General features: G+C 44.3%; 1 protein-coding gene across 2 annotated transcripts in view; it reads right to left on the bottom strand.

Moving 5' to 3' along the window:
• Positions 1-25180, bottom strand: part of ERC2 (ELKS/RAB6-interacting/CAST family member 2) — a 951034-nt gene that overhangs the window by 521200 nt on the left and 404654 nt on the right. For both annotated transcript variants that reach the window (XM_019536909.1, XM_019536910.1), the window contains exon 7: positions 2980-3147. In XM_019536909.1, the coding sequence (XP_019392454.1) occupies positions 2980-3147 (168 nt within the window). The remainder of the gene's footprint in view (positions 1-2979; positions 3148-25180) is intronic.

Raw genomic sequence — 25180 nt, 5'->3', positions numbered from 1 at the left:
TACACGTGCTCCCGGAAGTGGTGCCAGGTGCTTTAATTAGCAAGCCGGGCACTTTAATTAGTGAAGCCATTCACATCAACATCATGTTATCTTGATATGGCAACTGCTTACATGGAAAAGTTGCATTTGGAAGTTATTTTAATATTTAGCTGTCTTTAATACAGTAAAGAGAGGTAGTTAGCCATGTTGGTCTGAAGTTAAGCATTGTTAGTCTAAAGTTAAACAGAAGACAGGGCAGGGTGGCACCTCAGGGCTCCTAGACACATGCAGGGAGCCTGCTCCAATTTGCTGGGAATCCAGTGTGTCCAAGCAGACTCAATTAACTGAGTCTGCTGGAGCACAGAAATTGACACGCTCCGTCAGCCTTGTGCATTACGTGTATTAGCATTGCCACGCAGCCCTGTGCTGAAAAAATGGCAGCGGGGCACTTTGAAATAAAACACGTCCAATGAGCTTTAGTTCAAAGAGCCCCAACACCATTTTGCTAGCACAGAAATGTGTGGTGATGCTAACAAACATGATGCACGAGGCTGCCAGAGCAGATCAATTTCTGTGTTCCCGGAGATCTGATTAATAGAATCTGCTCTGATGCGCTGGATTTCCAGAGCATCTGAGCAGTCTCCCTGCATGTATATAGGAGCTTTGAGGTGCCACCTTACCCTGTCTTCTATTTAACTTCAGACCAACAATGCTTAACTTCAGACCAACATGGCTCTCTTTACTGCATTAAAGACAGCTAAATATTAAAATAGCTTCCAAATGCAACTTTGTCCTGTAAACAGTTGCTATATCAAGATGACATTATGTTGACATAAATTGGAGGGGAAATGAACCATGAGATTGAGTGCTTTAAAAGCATAGTCTGCACAATGGAAAGTTTGAAAATTGCTGTTATGCAGTTGTTATAAAAATATTACAGCAGCAACACTGCAATACTTCAGGCTACCACTGTAAAATACTGTAGATTGATAGGTATTTGTGTAACAAAATGACTTTGAATAAGCAGAGTGGGGAAAAAAAACACAAACCTTGCATATGGTCAAGTTGAACCACTAATCTCAAAATGTCTATTATAGAGCTTAAAAACACATATGTCCTGTGCCACTCTAATGAATGAAGGACAGACTCAAATAGCTAGTGCTGGCAAAAGGGTGAGAAGCGCCAATGAATTAAGCAAAAAAAGGGGGTGGTTTAAGGACTACAGAAGTTTTGTATAATCAGTCTAAATATGGATGGGCTCAATAAGGAAACTAACTTCTTAATTTTGTTAGGAAAGTCTGAACCTACAGAATTTCTACTTGCGGACCATACACCAGACATAAGGAAAATAAACAGCAAACATATCCTTTATAGTATCAAGATCTGAATTTATTTAAACAATTGGGGAAAAAAAGGAGGATAATGTTTCAGTTTAAACTTTCTTTAGATAAATCATCTGTGAATGAATTTATCTCTAAACATGTTGGAAGTGAATCGTATACTCCTGAAGGTCTCATAGCAGGCTGTAAATGAGACCTGACCGTCATTTTGAAAACATTTCTAAGCATTGTATTCCTTCCCTAGAAATAAATTCGTGCTGTAATTATGATCTTACATAATTATTTTGCGATATGTCAGTGTAAATCAACACCTAGATATTATAGCAATATGCTTACTAACTAGTAATTCCCAAGACAGTCAAATGTACACCCAAATTTGATTGAATGATCGCACGAATGATTTGACTCACTTTCTTTGAACAAGTATTCCAATTGATCGGTCCATTCATAAGTAAAGCAAGAATTTGGCCCTTACCACAAAACGTGAACTTCAGACATTTTCTGATTCAACATATTATTCAAGATAAATGGAAAGAGTGCTGTCAATCTTAAGGAATCAATCACTTTGCAATTACTTCTTATGAGGATATATTTATCTCATTGTGTACTATGCACATTCCAAAGAAAGCACTTACTAGACTGTAATATGAGTGAACACTAATATTTAGTTAGGAGTAGCAGTGTGTCTCTAGATTTGTTATTTTCATTGAAAAATCAGGTACTTTCAAAGGCTACTATTTGCTGCTTTATATATGGGTAACCATAGATGAGAGAATACACTGTCTTTCAGCTGATTGAACTTGAAACTGTACAACTTTAATCAAGCAGAATAAAAATCCGTTTGAAAGAGTTGTTACTGTGCAGCCAAGGGCTTTCTACAAAAAATTGGAGAAAGGTGGAGAATTTGCTGTACTTATTAGACCCTGATGTAATAATATTAAGTCACTAAAAAGAAAAAAAAAAGAACTATATTTTATACTCATGAACATTCAAGGGCTACAGGCTGTACAGGAGGGACAGGATAGGAAGGAAAGGTGGGGGCGTGGCACTCTATATTAAGAAGCAATACCCATCCTCATCAATTAACAAAGAATCAGAGGAGCGGCACTCTGAAATGCTTTGGGTTAGAATACAGTCGAGGGGAAAGAGACTGAACGGTGGGGGTCTACTACAGACCTCCCAACCAAGAAGAGCTCGACCAGCAATTCTTAAGTCCGCTCACGGAGGTAATGAAGTCAAAGGATGTGGTCGTCACAGGGGACCTGAACTTTCTGGACATCTCCTGGGAAGAGCAGTCAGCCAGGTCTGACCGCTCACGTAGGTTCCTATGCACAATGCAGGACCTCCATCTAACCCAGGAGGTGCACAGCCCCACCAGGGGAGACGCCTTTTTGGACCTGATGCTGGCCATGGGTGACGACCTGGTGAGGGGGCTGAGGGTGCTCGACCACTTGGGCGACAGTGATCATCGCCTGCTGGAATTCACCAACCAGCACAAGGTGGCAAAGGCCTGCAGCAAGGCAGCAGCCCTAGATTTCAGGAGGGCGGACTTCAATGAGCTAAAGAGAATAGTCCCTGTTTTTTTGCTAGATTAAGAGTAAGGTACTCTAGGAAATTAATTCATTATCATCTAGTTTCTCATAACATTTCTTTGTCTTACCTTTTTCTGAAGGACATTGATTTTTCTTTCCTTTACTTCTAACATGTCTTTCATATCTCGAATCTCTCCAGCCAGGGTTCCCTTCTCTTCTGTGAGGTCTTGCAGTTGCTTTGTTTTTTTATTAAGAAAAGTTTCTTTTTCCTCCAGTCGTAATCTCAAGGCATCAACCTGTAATCAGTAAAAGAAACACACATTCAGATTTTGAGGAAAGAATATTAGTAAATACAAGTTTTGGTTATGCACGTTTTTCCATTCTAGCCCCCTGTTTTCTACCACTTATGAAGCTTTCACCTTTTTGGCTAAAATTTTGCAGACCATATCTCTGCACAAAAGGTGTTTAAATTCAACTCAATGAAATAAATGCAGCTTCACATAAAAACAGTTGCCAATCTAAGTCTTTTTTTCTGAACAGCTCTAAGGCAGTAATAGCTAGTATAGTACTTTGAAATTCAGTACTGAAACACCCTTGAGTTCTACAGGCAATGAATAATTTAGTAAAACATTCATTTGGATTTGATAATCCTACAGGTCACTGAAAACTACTCAATTCACAGGCAGTGCATTTTTTATTCTTTTCTAAGGCCATAAGGAAATAACTAGGAACAGAGGCCGTGTGTAGATGAGACAGGAGGATTGTGTGCACAACACTTTAAAGTGGGCTAAATGCTTTTGCACCACTTTAATGGTGTCAGTGTTTGCACACCTTGGCAGCATATTGCCCATTAACTCCAGCCGCTTTAGAAAATTTGGTGTCATAATGCACCTTAAATGAGGGACTTCTTGAAGGATTTTTAATAATGCGCCTTAAGTGACTCCTTAAAGGAGTTTTAGTTTGCTGCCCCTACAGCTGTGGAGCAAAGCACCGGGTTCCATGCAGCTCCACATCTCTGTGGGAAGCCTGCTCAAGAAAAGCAGTGAGCCTGATCTTTCTTCTCCCCCCACACCAGATCCTGCCTGAGCTGCACAGGGGCCTGGTGCTTCCCTCCATGGTTGCGGTGCCCCCTGGGACTGCCTGAGCTGAGTGCCTGTGGGTGGGTGCTCCCTGGGGGTGGGAGGGGCTGGAACTGCTGCAGAGGTAAGCACCAGCCCCCCCTTCCCCGCAGCCCAGGGACTGCTCCGCCCACCAGCAGCTTGCCCTCCCCTCCCCACTGGAGAGGCAGGTAAGTCAGTGGGGTGTGTGCACAACATGGGGGTTTACTTCACCCTAAATTGAAGAGGTGTTTTTTAAAACCCACTGATTCAATTCAGGGCCCCATTTCATCTACACATGTCCAGAAAGCTATACTCAGCCTGAAAAACAACCCTGATATTATCATAAACAGGATGATATGGGGGGTGCCACTGCTGTCATGGACAAAACATGCATACAGGGAGCCCAGAAACAACTTTCCAACATGGAATTCTACAAATTCCTGACCAAGGACCATACAGCACAACAACAGGAAAAACTAAATGACCCCTTAACAATACTGTTAGAGTGACAGTATTTGGATCTTAGGGAGCATTGGATTTGCAGCTGAATAAAAGGCCTAGCAAGTTGCTAACTACAAAGTAGAATGGTATGTTAAAAGTAATCTTGCAAGATGCTTAGGCAAGCATTTTCCTAACAATATAGTAGTGATGCAAGATATATAGCTCATTGTGTAAGAAGAGCAGAATGCAGTCTACTGGCTATGTTAGGAGACAAAGCAGAAGCAAGACCTTGGACATGGTGAAGAAATCAGCAAGAAGCCACAAGTGACTGAAAGAAGCTGGGGTCAGGGTCTTCGGCATGTGCTCATAGCAAAAAGACATGTAAATAAGTGAAATACTAGGCAATTCCATGCTAGTGGAGTAAACAGTAAACAGAGGTGGAGCTTAAGATGGGAATGAGTAAGAGTGGAACAAAGGAGGGACAAAGGTGGGGTAAATGTTAATAAGCATGAACCAAGGTGTATAAATGTGGAAAGAACTGATGTCTGGGGCTGTTCTCCAATTTTTGGGAGCTCGCTCAAAGCTGTCTCCACTTTGAATAAAGCTGTTGACGAGCAATGTGTGCAGGTGATGAATGATGGCATCAATCTCTTGTCTCCCCAGTCGTTGAGCATCACATGGAGTTGAGGTCTAACGAATACTACCTCTGGAAACAGTGGAGAGGATTAATGTTTCCATCTCCCAGAAATCCAGGCCAAGAAACTTTTACCTGTTATCCACAAGATCCAAAAAGGTAGCAACTCAGGGTGTCCCACCATCTAGACTCTGACATTGTCACAGAGGGATTTTCTGACTATTCTAGCCTATTCCTGTATGCCACTGGAGCTGCCACTTATTGGAAAGACTCCACAGATTTCTTAAATTCAGCTTCACATGAAAACAGATTACAGGCCATAAAGAACATTATCCCCATTAAGAAGACTTCTTCTATTCCGATTGTATTCTCCCAGTTTGTCTTCACACAAACTAGTTCAGATTTGGGGGATCCCCATACCTACTAAAAACAGCACTGCCATGGGCATATGTATAGCTCCCTAGTATGCCAATATATTTATGAAAGACCTTGAAGTCTATTTCTTCCTCAGCTGTCCTCTCATCCCTTATACACCTAAGGTTCATCAATGACATCTTCATCATATGAATACTAAAGCTGTGAGACATTTCGACAGCCATTTTGTTTCAACACTGTTTTGACTCATTTTGAAGTCAAAAGAGCAAAATCAAAATGAAACAAAGGTCATCAAAATAGCCTTGAAACAAAACAAGGCTAGTTGAAATGTTTCGGAAGTTGAAACATTTTAACCATAGCGCTGGGGATGGGAAGTCAGTCCAGCTGGGCTGAGTTCCCATCCCTGGCATTAGATCAGCCCAGGGAAGGGAGGCATCTCCCTAGTGTGGGGGATGGGGAGGCAGCCCAGATGGACTGACTCCCTATCCCCAGCAAAATGTCAAAATGGCATCAAAACAGCCTTTCTGTTTTGACACAACAGAACGGAACAGTTTGTTTTGAATTGAAATGAAATTCAAAACAGAACACTGTTCCATCAAACCTCAAGGTGAAAAGGAACGGTGCCATTTTGCACAGCCCTAATGGATGCATAGGAAGGAATCCCTAGAGAGCTTCCGCCAGGACATTAACTACTTCTGCCTCTCCATCAAAATGACTCCATCCAGCAAATTAATTTCTCAGATGTCAAGGTGAAGGATTGTAATGGCCACATCACCACCACAAATAACACAGACACTGTGATAAATAAAGTGGAACTAGATAAGAAAAAGAACAGAAACTGAACTAAACTGAAAAACTATACTCCTTCTACTTCTTCTTCTAGCCTGAATTCAGTGTAATGGACTCAGAAAGTCAACTGAGGATTAATAAGCCTCAAGTGCTTAATTTTATATATTTAAAAACACAATTAAGGTCCCAATCTAGCAAAGCACCGTAAATATATGCTTAACTTGAACAATTACTACTTTAATGTGAGTTATTCCTCATATTGGTTCCTTGAATGACCACTTGTCACCAAGTCACCTTGTAAGTGCATAGTGCTCCATTAAATGTGGAGCACTATGCACTTACGTGAGCAACAACCAGGCAGCACACTACAGAAGACTGGGAGGGGAAATTCTGACCAAGATAGCAGGGCAGAGGCTTAGTTTTAAAACAAATTATGTTCTGCCCAACTGTTATTTTAAAACCATCATAGATAAACCATTAAATATTATTTCTTTAAATTTAATCTTTATATAAACAAAGTCTGATTTTTAAATAAAATAATACACACAGGAAAATCTATTATATCCACAAAAATATTAGGATAACCTAACTGCACATAAAATTTGATCCTCTCATGTACGTCCATTTAAGAGTTCCTCTTCAAAAATTCCTACTTTTTAAAATGTCACTGGAGATCGATAAAATTGAACCACTGTTAGAGCTAAGCTTTATGGATTCAATTCTGCATTCCTTGCACAACCCAAACTCCCATCGAAGTCAAACATGGGTTACAGAAATAAGAACAATTTATTCTTAGTGAACTGTGTCTGTTTGTTTTTGAGAAGACTGTTTAATAAGCCAAAAATTTTAGTGAGGGTGACAGGAGTGAAAAAGGAGAGGCCAAAAATCATATTATGTTGGCTACTTCCAAGCTTACTTTTCCTCCACTGAAGGATGACCAGCATATCTAGCTTGGAAAGTATACAAAATAAGTTGGCCAACTTTTGGGTACCAAAATCAGAGAGATACTTCCACATTCTCCACAAATCCAAAACCTACTACAGATCTCTGGAATCAAATGCAGTTGACATCATTTTCAATTTCAGGTTGTGTAAGCCACCTTAATACAGCACTGCAGGTAGAGTAATCAGCTCTGCTAAGAAGCAGAACTAATTAGCCTTAATGTAACACTGTGGGAATGTGATTACACTGCTTCAGGTGTAGTCAATTAACTTTCCAAGAAAGATAATTAACTGGCAGAGAGCAGTGAGGTATCTCAGTAGAACACTGTCTGGTACTTTGACACTGTAGGAGATGGAGACATTGTCCAAATTTAAAGCTATTATTTCAAGGAGTCTTTTGGGACATCGGGGGACAGCCCCAAAATGCAGAACTGTCCTAGAAAGTCTGGGATGGTTGGTCACTTTAATACAGAGACAATTTTAAGTTGGACAGAATCTGCAGGGAATATATTACCACCCACTCAAAGTTATACAACTCAAAGTTAATAGAATTCAAGTCAAAACACTATGAAAGAAAACACACTTCCAGTGCCACCGCAGGACTCCTTACATAAAGGTCATTTTTCTGACTTTGTTTGCCTCTGCAGCTGGTCATCATAATCATCAGGTGCCTGTGTTAAATGGAGCTCCACAGGCTGGTATCAGCCGTATGTCTGAGAAGAGTCAAACCTTGTGGGAGTTTTCCAGTTTAAGGTTTAAAAACATATGCGGGTGTTGCATCCCTATCAATCTGTATTATGGTAACACTAAGTTGCTACAACCACACTATTATTCCTTCAACAAACTAAGAGATTGTGCAGAATTGTTTTTCATGATTTTTCTTTTCCTCCTTATTTCTCCTTTCTAGTCTTCCTCCTTCACATGTCTTCCTCTCAAATACCCTGTGGGGAATCACTGTACACACACTCCAGTTTAAGAAGCATAGTCCTAGAATAATTTTGTGGCCAGCAGTGCACTGCAGTTTCATGAGAAATTTTAGGTTAATGCAAATTTCATATATAAAATTTGCAACAGCAGAAAGTTGTATATTGGACTAAGTAGACATTTTACTGAAAAATATATTTAATTCATAATAAAAAGATAGAATTCAGCAGGCAAGGAAAAAATAATTCCACATTTTTAAGCAATACAGTTGAATAATCAGAAAGGATCATATATATTAATCAACCTACCTTTTCCAGGTTGTTAAGCAGAACACTGTTAAAATACAGAATACTCTGAAAAGAAATCTGATTTATTTTGATTTATAATCTGAGTTTTGTACTGCTAAATTTGTTCTGAACAAAAGTCTTTGCAAAGCCACTTTTAAAACTCAGTTTGGGACCAATTTAAATAATCTATTGGATCTCACGATACTGTTCTTCCTGCTCTTAAAAGGGCTCATTGCTTTTCTGTAAACTGGGGAAACTAGTATTTATATACTAGTTACCTGGAATTTCTTCTATTATATTTTTATTAAGATTTTTAATAAGGAGAACGTCACAATAGGTAGTCTTTCAGGTCACAAGCATTATACAAATGAGTGACTTTTTAAGTAAAAAACTCAAACCAAAAATCACTACCATGTTACAGAATGTCAGTTTGAACTTGTCTGTCCAAATTAATATCCACAAGTCCTTCTTTATATTCAAACACTTACCTGGTATGTGCTCCTGAGTTCCATTGTATTCTTAAGACACCAGCCTGGAACTGAGTACTTAAACAGCAAGCCACACCATTGCTAGCATGCACTCTGAAAATATTGTTCCTAAGGAAGACATTGTAGACCTGATTCTGAGAAGTGCTGATAAGCCACAGCTTCATACATGACATCAACAGGAGTCAGTTTCTCACAACAACTGAAAAAAGGATCTACACCTCCACACAAGGGAAACAGGGCTACTTAACAAGAGTACACAGCGCGCACACCCCTCTACAGCCCAAAAGCAATACAAAACCGATTGGGTCACCCTTCATCCTTTGGTAGTTACCTGGCAGAGCAGCCTAACGACACTCTCACATCTAGGTTAGATTATGATTGCACCTGACCCTGCCATGTACAACTTTAGGACTTCCTAGGCTATGGCAGAATTTAGGAAAATGATAAATTAGAAGCTGCCAAAAACAGCACCCTTTCATCTGCAGGGTCGATAAGTACTCTCCTCACTCCTGCCACCTGACTGCCACTGCAGAGCCCATCTCCTGCTGTGCTGATGGGAATTCCCTCTCCCTCCCCCTTCTCCCCACCCTGTTCCACAGATCAACAGCTTGGCTACAGCAGCTGTGGCAGAGCCACCACTGATAGGCAGAGCCAAGCAGCAACATTTTTGTCACAGCTGCTAAGGACACCCCGCTTTTTCTGGGAGTGTTAAAGAGGCAATGGGAATTGCTTTAAGACAGGTAGGGAGCCAGTTTTCTTCCCCTTGGGATCAATATGTAGCCCTACTAAGAAGTCTGTCTTTGAAACAGGTACTAGTACTTGCACCCTCTTTGTCATGCTACAAATAGCTGACTTGTATGCTCACTTTTATAGTATTATGTCAGCATATTTAGCATTACAAATGCAACACCTGTTCATGGCACAAGTGTCCCTTAAACTGTTTACCAACAGCTTCCTAAATATGTAAGAACTGAGCATGTCTTAGTCTGGAGTTTGCAGAATCAAACTAATTTATCCATGTAAGTTCTTCTATCCTTTTCAAAATCAGTGTCCTAGTTAGTGTTGTCGCTTTTTATTTCCTTTGTGAGGTAACACTATATTGTTATTTCCAGTTACCATTATCAACACAGTTACAAAGGCGTGCCAAGCACTTAATAGATAAGCATACGTGAAAGCTCAGACTAAAACCTGCAGGTGATTCAAGATCCCCTTCAAACCTAAAGCTGAAATATTAGACAAAGTACCCTCTCATTACTTGAATGAGGAAGGAAAATATAATTCTCTCTCTATTCTTGTTTTCCAGGAGCTTTCATGGGAAGAAGCAGTTAAGTTAGTGACTCCTCTTTCTTGCCATGGCTGTCAGCAGGACAGCAAGGACACACACATTGTTCCAGCGATACCACTAAGACCCTTCCCTCTCCTTTGGTAACCAGTTCTCTGGCTGGGACACTGCTGTCTGCATAAACACTGATGGAATGAGTAGATGATCCCTGTTATATGACTCACAGTAAGGAGCAGTGTTGTGATCAGCTCTCAGCTGGAGCTCCCATAGATGTGCAGAGCGCTGGGTGCCAGCTGTGGAGAGTGAATAGGCATACTTACTGTGTGTGGTCGTATATGTATAGATTTATTTTCCATTCACAGGAATGCATGCATGGAGCCTGCAGGAACACTGGCTATGTCAGTCATTTTTCCTCCACCCGAATTTTGCTCTCAGCCTCCAGTAATCATAAACCAAACTTTTCGCATTCCTTAGAAAGTGAAACTACCTCAGCCTGAACCCCATGCAACCTTTTTAGTACAATATAAGCTTGGTATAAGTAAGTATGACATCATTTCATAAGCCAAATCTGAAATGCCAGATGGTGTAAAACCAAAAAGCTGTTAAATTAGCCCCCTGCTTTGTGGAAGGAGCAAAATAGTGTCTTGTGTAGGCCAAGGTTTACTTTCCTGTTATAAATTATCTTTATCTCCCTTGAAAATGTTACCATAAAATCATATCCTTCAACAATGGGGGCTGAAGTGGTATGGGTGCTTTGACAGCCCAAAGGCTACAAGTTTGAGGCCCCAGCAGAAGTGCTCATAACATGGCCTTTTGGATTCCAACAAATCTACAAATTCTGCTAAATACCTTGTCACAAGGACACAAAAAGGAAAGTTTCCCTCAACAATAACAAAAAATACAATGTAGCATGACCATGAAAAATTGCCTGTTATCTTGATGCAGTAAGTCTACTGCATTTTAAATATGATCTGAAAAGAACTAGAACACAGCTCATATTACAGCCTCAGGTACATATATAAAACTATAAGCATTTTCTGTACACAAGCCCCTCTCTTTGGCTTTTCACTCAGCACTATGTAATTTTAAGTCTTTAACATTTTCTCCTCAAGCTTTGGGAGTAAAACTTGGCAATCTATAGAACACCATAATTTTCCAGAAAAACAAAGCAAGATCAGATTCTAAATCTAGCCCACAAAGAATTTCAAACACTATTGCATAAGTAAATTGCTTTTTAATTTTATCTAACTTACTTTTTCCTCAGCAACTACTTATCTCACACATATAATACATTAAAACCTGTCATTTGCTGTAGCAAATGCAACATTTTCATAACACTTCAGTATGAGACTACACTTTAAAAAGAAAAGTTAATATAAGTGGCAAAAATTGCCAAATTCGCAGTCAAACTTTATTAATCTTCATGTCATCGCTCACCACTTGTGGCCAGTTCCAGAAGTGACGTCTACTTCTTTTTAAGGCTCTGCTGTTCACTGTTCAACTTTTATGCTATGTATATACTTAGTATACCACTTAGGAAACGGTTTTAACTCTTACAGCGTTTAACTAGGAAATAACACTGAAACAGTAGTTCTTCTTCATATTTTAAGAATTAAACATAAATATTACCCTGAAAAGTAACTGTAAAATACAATTAACCCAACCCCGCTCCATACTTGCCTTTTAGATCCTTAAGGCCCCCCTCTTATACAGGAAGCTCAAGGTACAATGGGATTTAATGACCAATTGTGGAATCATGAATTAGATCCCATCGCACCTTATTACCAGTTCAGAGGGAGCCCAATCTCAGGCTTCCCCTGCACTGTCAAGCTCCCATGGCTAGGAGCCCCATAAACCCTAGTTGAGGGTCTCCCAATCACAGGGGTGCCCCACACAGGGCTGCAGGATTGTACTGTGATCTCCCCACCTTAGTGGTGGAGGAAAACACCTACAGCTGGAGGATCCCCACGATCCACCTACCCTGGGGATTTCCTGCTCCCCCAAGCCCTAGGGATCACAGGAGATGTAAACCCCAGGGTCCAAGGGTTTCCCACACTACTAAGTGTCGCGGGGCACTAAGGTGCCTGCTCCTTTAAGGGCTGAAACTGCCAAGGGAGAGAGCCCTAGCAGTCAGGGAGGAACCCCACAGGTACAGGTTACTGTGGCAGCAGGCCTAAGGAGGGAATTAGCCTGCACCTGCAGCTGGTCAGCTGACTGGAAGAGACAGGGCCCTGGGCCCATAAACCCCAGGGCTGGGACTATGGAGTGAGTTCCCTGCCAACAGCCAAAGGGGAAAGAGCCTCCAGGGAGGAATTGCTCAGAGGTGCTGCAGCTGCCTGGTATGTGGCACTTAGGGCTAATGGGGATCCAGGAGCTCACCAGTACCCTTGACTACTATGCACTTAGTGACAGGGAAGAAGTTTGACTCTTTTAAATGAGGCAGAGCACACCCTGAAGCTTTTGTTTTATGTTACAGCTTAAGGGCTCATATTTTGATTGCTGTCTTATAATTCTGGAGGATTGGGCTGAGGCTATTGGGGAAGGAAGAGGCCTCATTGGGGGTCCACTACAGCATGGGAACCCCAGTGCCAGAGTGGGCACAGGATTTGGGGTGAACAGACTCCAGTGCCAAGGGGTGGTGAGAGAGAGGGCTGCGGAGAGCCCAGTGATAACCAAAGGCCAACCTAATTAAGGTCTTGGAAGGACAACAAATGAATGCCATCTGTGAGGCTTGAGGCATGGTAAGAGGGTGGTTTGGAGCCATGGGTCTAGCCCATAAGGCTGAGGGTGTCCTGAGAGGTATCCCAAAAGGGGTCCAAGAAACCACAGGATTCAGTGGGGTTTGCCAGGATTATGCCCAACATAAACTTAAGGGCAGCCTCCCTATTCATAATAATCACCGACAAGATGTGGCAGATGAGAAAGAAGGTGCCCAATGGACAGGATTGGCATGACCTCGAAGTATCACGGCCATCCCTGAGGACCCCATCCTGTGACACTGAGCCCTGAGGTTTATCCCATGTTCCCTGTGGATGATGGGGCACCCAGTCACAGGGGAGACCCTGATAAATATGCAAATTATAAAGTTAGTACACATTTTCAAGGTCTAACTTTATAGGTTGGAGCTTTTTACTGTGCGATAGCTACTATGCACATGTAGCTGGTCTTCAGTTAATTGTGCAATGCCTGTAACTTGTAGAGAGGGGCTAAGACCGATATGTTATAAAACAGAATTATTCAATCAATGACTACATTCAGGACTTGAATGCATTTTTATTTCTCCTAAAGATGTGACTAGGAGCCACATGTACACACTTAAGGCAGAATTTAATCAGAGATGCAGATATTTTAATCCTGTGTGATTTAATATAATATTCTTAGTACATGGATCTGTGGAGAAGTGTTGCCAGCTGATCAAGGGAAGTGATTCTTCCCCTCTATTCTGCACTGGTGAGGCCATATCTGGAGTCCTGTTTCCAGTTTTAGGCCCCCCACTACAGAAAGGATGTGCACAAATTGGAGAGAGGCCAGTGCAGGGCAATCATAATGGCTAGAGGGCTGGAGCACATAACTTCTAAGGAGACGCTGAGGGAACTGGGGTTATTTAGTCTGGAGAAAAGAAGACTGAGAGGAGGTTTAATAGCAGCCTTCAATTACCTGAAGGATGGTTCCAAACAGGATGGAGCTGGACTGTTCTCAGTGGTGGTAGATGACAGAAGAAGGAGCAAAATGGTCTCAAGTTGCAGCAAGAGAAGTTTAGATTAGATATTAAGAAAAATTCTCCCAGTAGAAGGGTAGTAAAGTAGAATTCCCATCCTTGGAGCTTTTTAAGACCTGGGTAGGCAAAGCGTTGGCTGGGATGATATAGTTGGGTTTGAGTAGGAGGTTGGATTAGATCGGGGTGGGCAAAATATGGCCCACAAGCCAGATCCAGCCCACGAGGCCATTGTATCTGGCCCACAGGGCCCCTAAAAAGTTTAGAAAACTTAATATTTATCTGCTCTTGGTTCCCATCAAAATGACACAAGCAAGGGGCAGTAGGACCCAGGGGAAGCCATAATAGGCTCCTGCAACAGTGGGGGCCCACCCAGCCCTGCCCCACCCCCCAGCCGGAAACACAGCAGGGGCTTCTGGCCTGGGACCATGGGGCTACACCGTGCCAAAAAACTCAGGTAAGAGGGGGAAGGGCAGGGGCAGATCCCAGGCAGGGAAGGAGCCCAGGGAAAAGCTGAGCATGAGGAAAAGCAGCTCCTCACCTACCCCATGGCCAGTGCTCCCTGCTGCAACTGCTCACAGCCTGCACAGGGCTGACCTGAGCAGGCACAGGCAGCCCCATGCAGGCTATGAGTGGCTGCAGTGCGGGGCACCGGCCATGGGGCCCTTTTTTCTGCCCCCCTGCACTCAGCACCAGCTTGTAACCCACCCCCACTGCCAGCCTGAGCCCCACATGGCAGTAGCAACTGTGGTCCCCCAGCTTGCCACGCTGGGTAACATTTGCCATCGCTGCCTCTGCTGCCAAGTGCACAAGCTCCAGGCTGGCAGCAGCAGCAAAAACTGCCTGGTGCAGCAAGCGGGGGGGCTGCAGCTACTGTGTGCAGCCCCAGCAGGAGAACCTGGAACCGGCGCGGGGCCCAGGCTGGCAGTGGGGGTGGCTTACAAGCTGGTGCTAAGTGTGTGTGTGGGGGGGGTGGAAATTGGCCCCTCCAATGCCCCATGCCTGGCGCCCTGCACTGCAGCCGCTCACAGCCCATGTGGAGTTGCCTGTGTCTGCTCAGGACAGCCCCACGCGGGCTGTGAGTGGCTGCAGCAGGGAGTGTCAGCCATGAGGTGGGCAAGGGGCTGCCTTTCCCCGCACTCTACACCAGCTCCTTTCCTGCTAGCAAGCATGGGGTTGGGGCTTCACACTGCCCCCCACCTGTACCACAGGGCTGGGGGACACTGGGAGTGAGTGGGCAGGGAGCCACTGGGAGCATGGGACCAGGACCAGTGGGGCCCAGAGCAGGGCAGCAGGGGTACAGAGTCCTGGCCAGCAGGGGCTCTATGAAGCCAGGCCAACTTTACCCCCCGCCACTGGTGCAGCTCAGCCTGGCTCCACAGACCCCTGCCAGCCTGCACCGCGCTTTGGGCCCCTACCGGTGCTGGCCCTGGGACACTAGTGCCAAGACACTGGGACATTGGTCCAAAGATGGGGATGAGGGGGTGGGGCACCTGTTAAGGGGCAGGTCTAGCCATGTGGCCCTCGACAACTTACCAAAACTGGGTAAGCGGCCCTCCACCTGAAATAACTGCCCACCCCTAGACTAAATGACCTCTTGAGGTCCCTTCCAACCTTAATTTTCTATGGTTATTTTACAAAAAAAATTGTATCTGGAACTACAGGTGCCCACCTGCACAACAGTTCCCAACCCTATCATATTCACATGATCATTGTGATGGGTAAATGCAAGAGCTGTATTGCATTACCATATTTACTTGCATACCACACACAGTTTTACCCAAAAATCAGCCTTTCAAAATTTGGGTGTGAATCATATGGGCAAGCTGGGTTTCTTTTTTTTTTGTTTTTTGTTTTTCTTCACTAGAATAAAAGCATGCAACAACAAAATCATGGACAGACTCCTGCAAGATGTCTGCCATGTTTCTCCCCATCAGGGAGGCAAGGAGTGGAGATCACCTCTCAAGGTCAAAGCAATGGTATTAATTTTTCTTCTAGTCATGCTGTGTCTGTGAAAGGGTTTTCTTCACTCTGCCTACCCAAAACAAGATCTGTACTTTATTTGGGGGAGTGTAGTATATGAGAAAATACATGTAGTGATCTAGAGTCCCAAATCCTCCAATTTCTTGCATGTGGGTACACTGTCGTCCCTGCATAGAGCCACACTAATGTCGGGAAAGCTCCACATGAGTACAACAGTCTGCCTGTGCACCTCCCTTTCCATAGCAATATTCCATTGGTTGAGATCTTTTTATATGCTTAATAAGATTCCTCAGCACTCTCTCCCACTTATAGGAAGACCTGTATCTTTTTCTATAATTTTATCATGCAAGTCTACCCAATTTTTGTGACAATCTGACCTCCTAGTTCTTTTACTGACAACATCCCAGAAATTTGAAGAAAAGCAAAGCACACTTTTGGTGCTAAATTTAAATTCTGTAGTTGCACATTTGGCAACCTTTTAAAAATCTTAAAGAGCTAATATTCATTAATGATGATTGATTTTCATTAAACAATATTCTGATGTACTATTCCCTTAAACCTTACATATAAGCATTGCTTAAGTATTTATTTATGACATTTAACCATGCTGTAGGGGGGGCTAGAATTTGATTCATAGCTACAGGGCCAAATTATTTCCTATAGAAAAACACACGCACACACCAAATTTCACAAACTCCCCTTCACCTATTTCCTGCCCAATCTGCATCTATATTCCTTTCTTCCTCCCCAGCCTGCAACATGCCACATGCAGAATCTACCCATGCCACTTGTGCCAAATGTGCTACAAGTTGGGCACCTCTGCTATAGGACAAAGGAGGGGCAATGTCATCACAACTGAACAGACAGGATGAATTAACTTTTTCCAGTGATTCCAAATGTGTCAGAAGGTGGTATTTCAATATAGCACGTAACACTCCCATCTTGCCACCACAAACTTTAGCCACATCCTCCTCCAATTTATATCCTGGTCTGGTAGATGATTCTTGCAACTGCTGAAGTAACTGATCTCCTTTCACTTATTAGTCATCTAGTCCAAAAGACTGCTAAGTTTTCATAGCTATTCACCGTGATAATAAAAAACAAGACCTGGTGACCAAATGAGTTTAGAAAATGGTTTAGCTGGAATGGAGATTATATCCACTACAAAAACAGTTCCTTCAATCTGTTTCAAGCCCGTTGTAGAGGATTTAACAATGCAGCCAAATGTATAAAAGCAGTATTATTCAGACTAACTTCTCTGGCTAAATTATCTAAAACTAAAATTGGGTGGTTTTAAGTGACTAATCCTACATTCAGAAATTAATGTTCAGTTCAGTTCTAGTACATTTTAGAAAGCACATGGGAATTGTAAATCATGTGTTAATACTTAAAGTTTTTCTTAACAAAACTTCCAACACTAACCTTACCTCATTGAACTTACCTCACTGACTTTTATGCTCACTATAAAACTATAGCTGTCATAATATTTTTTGAATTACTGCAAAAGGAAGTCAGTCATTCCAGAGTCAATGTTATTTTGCACCATAATGATAGTTGTAAATTCAAAATATTTAAAAACAATTTACAAAACTATCTATCTTGGAGTTCTACCTTTTGAAAATTCTGCCTCCAAAAGCTTTCAAATTTTTATTAAGTAAATAAATAGAATTATATTAAAATGACTCAATGCTCATTCTTAAGGTTGTGTCAACACATATACAATTTTAGCATTAATCATTTTCTATAATTTCAATAATATTATAAAGACATTAGTAGATAGGTCCTCAGTGTATATATTACAAATTCTAGAAAAAATCATTTTAATATTGATTTGATATTAGCTGCTTCCTTTTTCAGATTATTTTTTTTCTACTAATCATTTATATCAATCTTTATAAATGGCTTGGTTACCAATGAAATAATTCTCTTTTTGATTATTATTGATCTTACTTCTGATAACTGTTACTAGGTTACTATAGTAAAAAAGTGCACAGCTGAGGATTTGGATACATCTGAGGAACTGTATTACAGTTCAAGGACTAAGCCAGGCTCAGGGACAACTGGCAGCATATTTATGAGTTTTCAAAGATAATGACTAGCAGCTCTGGGATTCCAGAGTCACTGGCCATTATCTTTGAAAACTCATGGCAATTGAGGAAGGTCCCAGATGACTGGAAAAGAGCAAATATAGTGCCCATCTTTAAGAAAGGGAAAGAAGAGAATCCGTGAAACTAGACTAGTCACCCTCACCTCAGTGCCTGAAAAAATCATGGAGCAGATCCTCAAGGAAACGATTTCTAAGCACTTGGAGAAGAAAGTGATCAGGAACAGTCCGTGTGGATTCAACAAGGGCAAGGCATGCTGAATAAGTTGATTGCTTGCTTTGATGACTGATGAGATCATTGCTTTCCCCACATCCGTAGACCTAGTTGATGTGATACACCTTGACTTTAGCAAGGCTTTTGATACAGTCCCCCACAGCATTCTTACAAGCAAGCTAAGAAAGTATGGGTTGGATGAATGGATTGTAAGGTGGACAGAAATCTGGTTGGATTATCAGGCTCAATAAGTACTGATCAATAGCTCAAGGTCTAGTTGGCAACCAGAATCAAGTGGAGTGCCCCAGAAGTCAGTCCTGGGGCCAGTTTTGTTCAATATTTTCATTCCCAATCTGGAAGATGGGATGGATTGAACCCTAAATAACTTTGCAGGTGACACCAAGCTAGTGGGTGCAGTACATATGCTGGAGGGTAGGGGTAGGATTCAGAGCAACCCAGACAAATTGGAGGAATGGGCCAAAAGACATCTCAAGAGATTCAACAAGGACAAGCGCAAAGTCCTGCACTTAGGAAGGAACACTCCCATGCACCAGTACAGGCTAGGGTCTGACTGGCTGGGCAGCAGCTCTGCAGAAAAGGACCTGGGGGTTACAGTGGACAATAACCTCGATATGAGACAGCAGTGTGCCCTTGTTGCCAAGGCTAACGGCATGCTGGGCTGCATTAGTAGAAGCATTGCCAGCAGATCAAGGGAAATGATTATTCCCCTCTACTCAGCACTGGTGAGGCCACACGTGGAGTCCTGTGCCCAGTTTTGGGCCCCACTATACAAAGGATGTGGAGAAGTTGGAGAGAGTCCAATAAAGTGCAATGAAAATGGTTAGGGGACTGGGGCACATGAGGAGAGGCTGAAGGAAGTGGGCTTATTTAGTTTACAAAAGAGAAGAAGGATACTATTACACCCCCCCCAGTCAACTACCTTAAGGGTGGCTCCAAACAGGATGGAGCTAGACATTTTTCAGTGGTGGGAGATGACAGAATAAGGATTAATGGTCTCAAGTTGAAGCAAGGGAAGTTTAGGTTGGATATTAAGAAAACATTTTCTCTTGGAGGGTGGTGAAATGCTGGAATGGGTTACCTAGAGAGATGGTGTAATCTCCATCCTTGAAAGTTTTTAAGATCTGGCTCGACAGAGCCCTGGCTAGAATGATCTAGTTGGGGATGGTCCTTCTTTGAGCAGGGGGTTGGACTAGATGACCTTGTGAGGTTCTTCCAATCCTAACTTTCTATGACTTATATTGCTCTCATAAGAACATCACAAATTTCAGTCAAGTTGTAAATTGAACCATCTAACTATAATCCTCTTTGTTTAGGCCTCTTTCTCTCCTCAGTTGATACAACTAGATGCACTCCATCACTCTCATAGATGGCTAGCTCTCAACCTACAAAAACTGTTTTGCCAGTTCTTCCTCACAACTGAAGAAAACCCCAGTCCCCTCAGTGGAACTACAATTATTTGCCATTGTGCTGGGTTCTGATCCATTCTAAAAAGGCTCAGGGCAACATATTCCTCGTTACTTTCCCTAGGTTCTTGGCCATTCTCTTTCTATCCATGTGGAAAGCTGGCACACATTTTCCTATCTTGGAGGGTTGTATACATCCTGTCACAGATGCTTTCTTTCCCCTTCGCATTACATATCTGAAGGTGTGGGGTGAATATAGCAACCATTCAACTGGTAACAACAGATCATACAATCACAAGACTATATGAAAGTAGGGCTTGGAGAGACCTCACAAGGTCAGTGAGTTCAGCCCCTGCTCAAGGCAGGATCATCCCTGACTAAATCATGCAGCTAAGTATGTGTCCAACCTGCTCTTAATTTGCAGGGATGGAGATTCCACAACACCTTTAGATAGCCAATTCCAAGACTTGATCACACCTATAGTAAAAAGGTTCCTCCTAATTTCCAAACTAAACTTCCTTTCCCACACTTTAGGCATATCTACCTGAGATGCTTAACTTCCCATTAGCAGTCTACACATGTATAGGCTTACTACACAGTCAATCTTTCTAATCCTGAATAAATTTGCTACGTGCAAATGCATGTAGCAAATTTACTTGAGATTAGTAAAGGTGCAGTACCGCTTGAGTAGATGGCTGACTGGGAACAGATAGCTCCCTGCCCCCAGGAGCTGACTACTGTGGGGCAGGCTCCACCACAAGAGCCAGGGCAGGGACTAGGTCACAGAGGTGGTGTTGGGAGAACCCTGCTGGCAGTGGCAGGGGAGCCTGTTCCTCACCCAGCTCCACAAGCATGGAGCTGGTGGGGAACAGGCTCGGGATCTTGTTCCCCACTTGGGTCCACGCTCATGGAGCTGGGCAGGGAACAAGCCCCACAGCCTATTCCACCACCAGCTCCGCACTCATGGATCTGGGTGGGGAACAAGCCCCTCAGTCTCTTTTCCCTTCTCCCCCCCCCCCCAACTTGGGCTCACAGAACTCCCATTGCCAGCTCTGCACTCGTGAGGCCAGCACTGGGAGATTCTCCCCAGCCTATGCCCCACCCAACTCTGGGCTCACAGAACTGAGTGGGGAACAAGCTGCCAAGCCTTTGCCTGGTGTGTAGCATGGGAACTGGTCAAGGATAGGTCCCAGCCCTGTGCCCCAATTTGATGATCAAGGCATGGGGCTTTGAAAGAGCTGCAGGGGTGAGGTAGGCCCCAGCCCCTTACCCCGATCTGCCAGTGGGGACCTACCCCACCCCTGCAGCTCTTTCCCTAATCGGGAAGCCAGGGCCAGGAGTTCCCTGCTGCCAGGGCACGATGTCCCCCAGGGCTAGGAAACAGCTGTCTCCTGGCCCAGTGCTCCCTGCCAGCCCCTGAGCTAGTGCCCAGTGGCAGCAGGGACCTGCTGCAGGAAACTTGGTGAAAAGAGCAGCAAATCTACTCCCTAATCCCACATGTGTAGATGCCTGCCCAAAAGCACTTACTCCAGAGTAGTTTACACCAGAGTAAACTGAGGCTGGATCAAATGCATGTGTAGATACACCCCTTGAGGACACTGCTTCTACTTCTGTCCACTATGGTCAGAGAAGTTAACTCATCTCTGTGTTCTCTGTAATTGTCCTTCAGGTATTTGAAGACTGTTGCCAAATTCACACCCTCTGCCGACACCCCATCAGTCTTCTCTTTTCTCCAGACTAAATAACTCTTGTTCTTTCAGATTTTCCTTGTAAGTCATGCTTCCTACCCCACTAATCTTTTTAGTTATTCTCCTTTGCTGTTCTCTAAGAGCATATCCGCACAAGCGTGCATGTGCATCTTGCTGTGTCTCAAAGCCCTTTGAGACACTGCAAGAGGCATGTCTGGGAATGAAAAAATGTTTCCCACACTGCAGATTTGCAGCATGGGCAAAATTAGATCCAGGGGTGAAAACAAATTACAGGGGAAAAAAGCGGGGCAGGTCATGGTCCCGGACCATGCCCTGAGGCAACCGGAGGCTCAGTCCTCCACAGAGACACTCTGGTAGCCAGCCAGAGCATCTCTATGGCTGGCCTTCACCCCGGTGCTGAAGCATGCTACCTGCCTATGTTTCAGGAGCAGGAGTTGGAGGGGACCATAGGGGGATGCCTGCCAGCCCCAATGGCTCTCCCAGCCCCTCCCAATCGCTGTCCTGCCCAGCCCCATCCCCTGCCTGATGTATATCCACTGTAGATATATCAATAAAACATTGCCCAACTTATTGCTGTCTCTCTCTCTCTCATTCTCTGCATATAGTGGTCTTTTGTTTTAATTGCGGAGTGTTTCTGGTGGGTGTTGTAAGGCTTTGGGGACCTCTTTGTTGGCACCTTGCCCCACAGTGATGTCAGGGTGAAACCCTATTCTGGTGCCTCCTAGATGTTCTGGGAGCTGCCACTGTTCTCACCTGCCACGTCTTTGGTGTTCTTGTTGGGGAGGCAGTTCCCTGTTGGGGGGCTGGAGGGGGTCTCAACCCTGTGGGTGTCTTCGTGGGGCTCCAAACCTCCCTTTTGCCCCACCCTTACCATGTCCTGGGTAAATGCTGCTTCCCGCAGGCCTTCCCCACACTGCCTGCCTTGAAAAGTCTGGGTCTTCCTGGCCATTAATCTTCAGGGGTCCACCCCTTGTCTTAGGGCTGGTTTCCCCTCTTCTAGAAAAATAAACTTGCCCCAGCTGGGGTCTACTGTAACTTAACTGAAAACAATGGTGTCTGCTGGTGGGACTCCAGAGGTCATCTCCCTCCCCCTCTCTCTCTCAGGGTCCCTTTTTCTCTCCCTTCAGGCACTTATTCAGTCCCTCCCCTCTCACAGGCAGGGATCCTGGGGGTGACCCTATGCCCCTTTCCTACTGCTTCTTCTGGAGTCCCTGCCCTGGAGCCCAGCTGACCTGAGGTCCTGTCTTCCTGGTCCTTCTTCCCCGGCATTGCCCCTCTCCTCCTTCCGGGGGCTCACAATCCTCTGTGCTTTGCCTCCTCTGAGGCTGTCTTAGGATAGCTGCAGGCTTGAGGGTCTGCCCTCAACCAAGGTACTCAGGCTCCGGGTCAGAGCTGTGCTGCTCTCCAGCAGCATCCCTCCTGGTTGTTGCCCCTCAACAGGGCTCCTTTGCCCTTGCTGATCCCCAAGCCTGTCTCCGGCTGCACCAGCCAGGGTCCCCCAGTGGACAGCTGGCTCCTTCCCTGGGTAGCTGGGACTAGAGCTGGGGCCAACATCTCCCAGCTGGTGTTTTTCCTCCCTCTTCCCAGCTAATCACGAGCTAGTTCTTCAGCTGCCTTCTGAGCAGCCTGCACTGCTCAGGAGCCACGCCCCCAGCTCTCAATACGCAGGCTCAGTCAGCTGCAAAACTGCTGAGCCTGTTCCTGCACCAGCATCCAAGTTCAGGTCTCTTCCCAGCTGCTGTCCATCTCTGTTTCTGTGGTAAGTGTTGGGGTGTGCTGATCAGGGTCTGGGTCATGGCAGGGGGGGCTCCTGCCTCCCCTCTCACGTGCAGTAACATGGATTTCAGGGTATTTTACAGAGTGACTTTGGGACCTGCTTAGAGCTGGCACCTTGGACCTAGCTGGAGGTGGCTGACCTCCTGTCCAATTGGGGCCAGAAGGACATGCTTTGACAGTTCAAAGCAGGCCACCACACCTGGAACATCTTCCAAGTGATAGCTGCCCAGATGGCTGGGCAGAGGCCACATATGACAGTAGCAGCAGTGCCGCACAAAGGCCAGTCCTCCAGCCACATCCCACTGGCAGCTGGCCCAGAGGGGCAAATGCCTCTACTGGCTGTGCAGTCCCCCATCTGGGTCTGGCAGGTGTGCAGCAGGTCACAGCCAGGCAGCAGCCCCCACTGCCAGACTGCTCCAGTGGGTAAGGGGTGCAGGGAACTCTCAGGGCTGCTTCAGCAGTTCAGCTGGCACAAGGCGTAGTATCCCCAGGTACCAATTGGCTAGCTCCTGGGAGCTAGTAGCCCTGAGCTACTTGCCAGAGCAGCTTTTTGTACTGATGAGGCCAGAACAGGACAGCTTTTTATACTGCTGGGGGCAGCGCAGGTGCTGGCCCCTGGCTCTAGCTCCCCCTTGCTGCAGATCCAGAAGGAGCCAGGCAGAGTTACTTTTCCCCAAGCGGCACCATTTGCCCCACACCAAAGTGTACGTCCAGGCATGTACAGTGAGGCAAAAGCCCTGGCTCAAATTTGCTCTGCTTCTATTTGAGCTGCTGCAAGTGCACATGCTTGCACATGTGGATGCGCCCTAAATGAGGCTTGCCAAGTGCCAAACACAGCCGAAGAATCACTTCCCTGGATTTGCAAGGGTCACTCCCAATAATACAACCCTGTATGCTATTGACTCTTTTTCAAACAAGAATAGATTGTTGATTCATATTCAGCTTATGGCTCACTGTAACCCACAGGTCCCTCTCTGCAATATTGTAGCCTAGCCACTCATTCACTAGTTGTATTTATGCATGTAATTATTCTGCCCCAAGTGCAGAACTCTGCACTTGTCCTTACTATCCCAGGACAGGACAAGAAATAATGGGCACAAACTGACTGAAAATCGCTTCAGGCTAGACATAAGGAAAATCTTCTTTAAAAGTCAAGTGCCAAGGGTTTGGAACAGGCTCCCCTCTGTGGTGGTACACTCATTTACCCTAGCAATCATCAAAAAGCGTCTTGATGCCCATTTTGCTGGGGTCATCTGATCGCAGCAGTCTTTCCCATCTAAGTGCAGTGGGGCTAGACCCAATGATCTGTAAGGTCCCTTCCAGCCCCTACCAGCTATGAAACTATGACTCCCCCAAACCAACACATCCACATACAGCATTCTCCAAGTCTTCTACCTTACAGAGCTGACTGAAGGATGTAGGCCTACCAGCACCTTGCAAAGCTGCACTCAGAGGCTCTCCAGTCAGTAACTCACTCTACTTCCCACTGAAATCAACCTTTTGGGTTGTTCTTCTATACTCCTCTTGCCTTTTATGCTCAAGCAGTCCACAACCATCCCACAATTCCGTAGTTTGGGAAAATGTCTGAACAGTTATGCTAACTCAACCCACTGAGCACTAAAATGAGACCTCTGCACAATCTCAATTCACACAGATTGGAAAAGGTCAAAAAGTAGTGTCTTCAGTTAAGCTCTCAACTCCCATCATATATAGCTGCTGAGTTATGAAGGCATCCTTAGCATGTAACAATATATTTCATTCTACATTCTTTGTTACTTGTATCTATTTTTAAAATAGCAGCACCTTGTAAAAATCAATGTATTCTTCTAAATTCCAGATTCTCGACCACAGGAAGCTACACCCTGCCATGACAGTTATGAAGATTGCCACAAAAAAAACCCCCAAACTGTATGAACAGTTTTCTAATTTTTTGCTGCAGAACACTAAGTTGTACATAATGACTAATGATGATGTTGTTAGTGGAAAGTTTATTACAGGCATACCTCAGAGATATTGCGGGTTCGGTTCCAGACCACCGCAGTAAAGCGAATATTGCAATAAGGCGAGTCACATGAATTTTTTGGTTTCCCAGTGCATATAAAAGTTATGTTTACACTATACTGTAGTCTATTAAGTGTGCAAT

Source organism: Crocodylus porosus, unplaced genomic scaffold (assembly GCF_001723895.1).
Source record: "Crocodylus porosus isolate Cpor-Errol unplaced genomic scaffold, CroPor_comp1, whole genome shotgun sequence".
In the NCBI taxonomy this organism is placed as follows: Eukaryota; Metazoa; Chordata; order Crocodylia; family Crocodylidae; genus Crocodylus; species Crocodylus porosus.
Note: the sequence above shows the minus strand (reverse complement) of the source record. Positions and strands in the feature narration are given on the sequence as shown.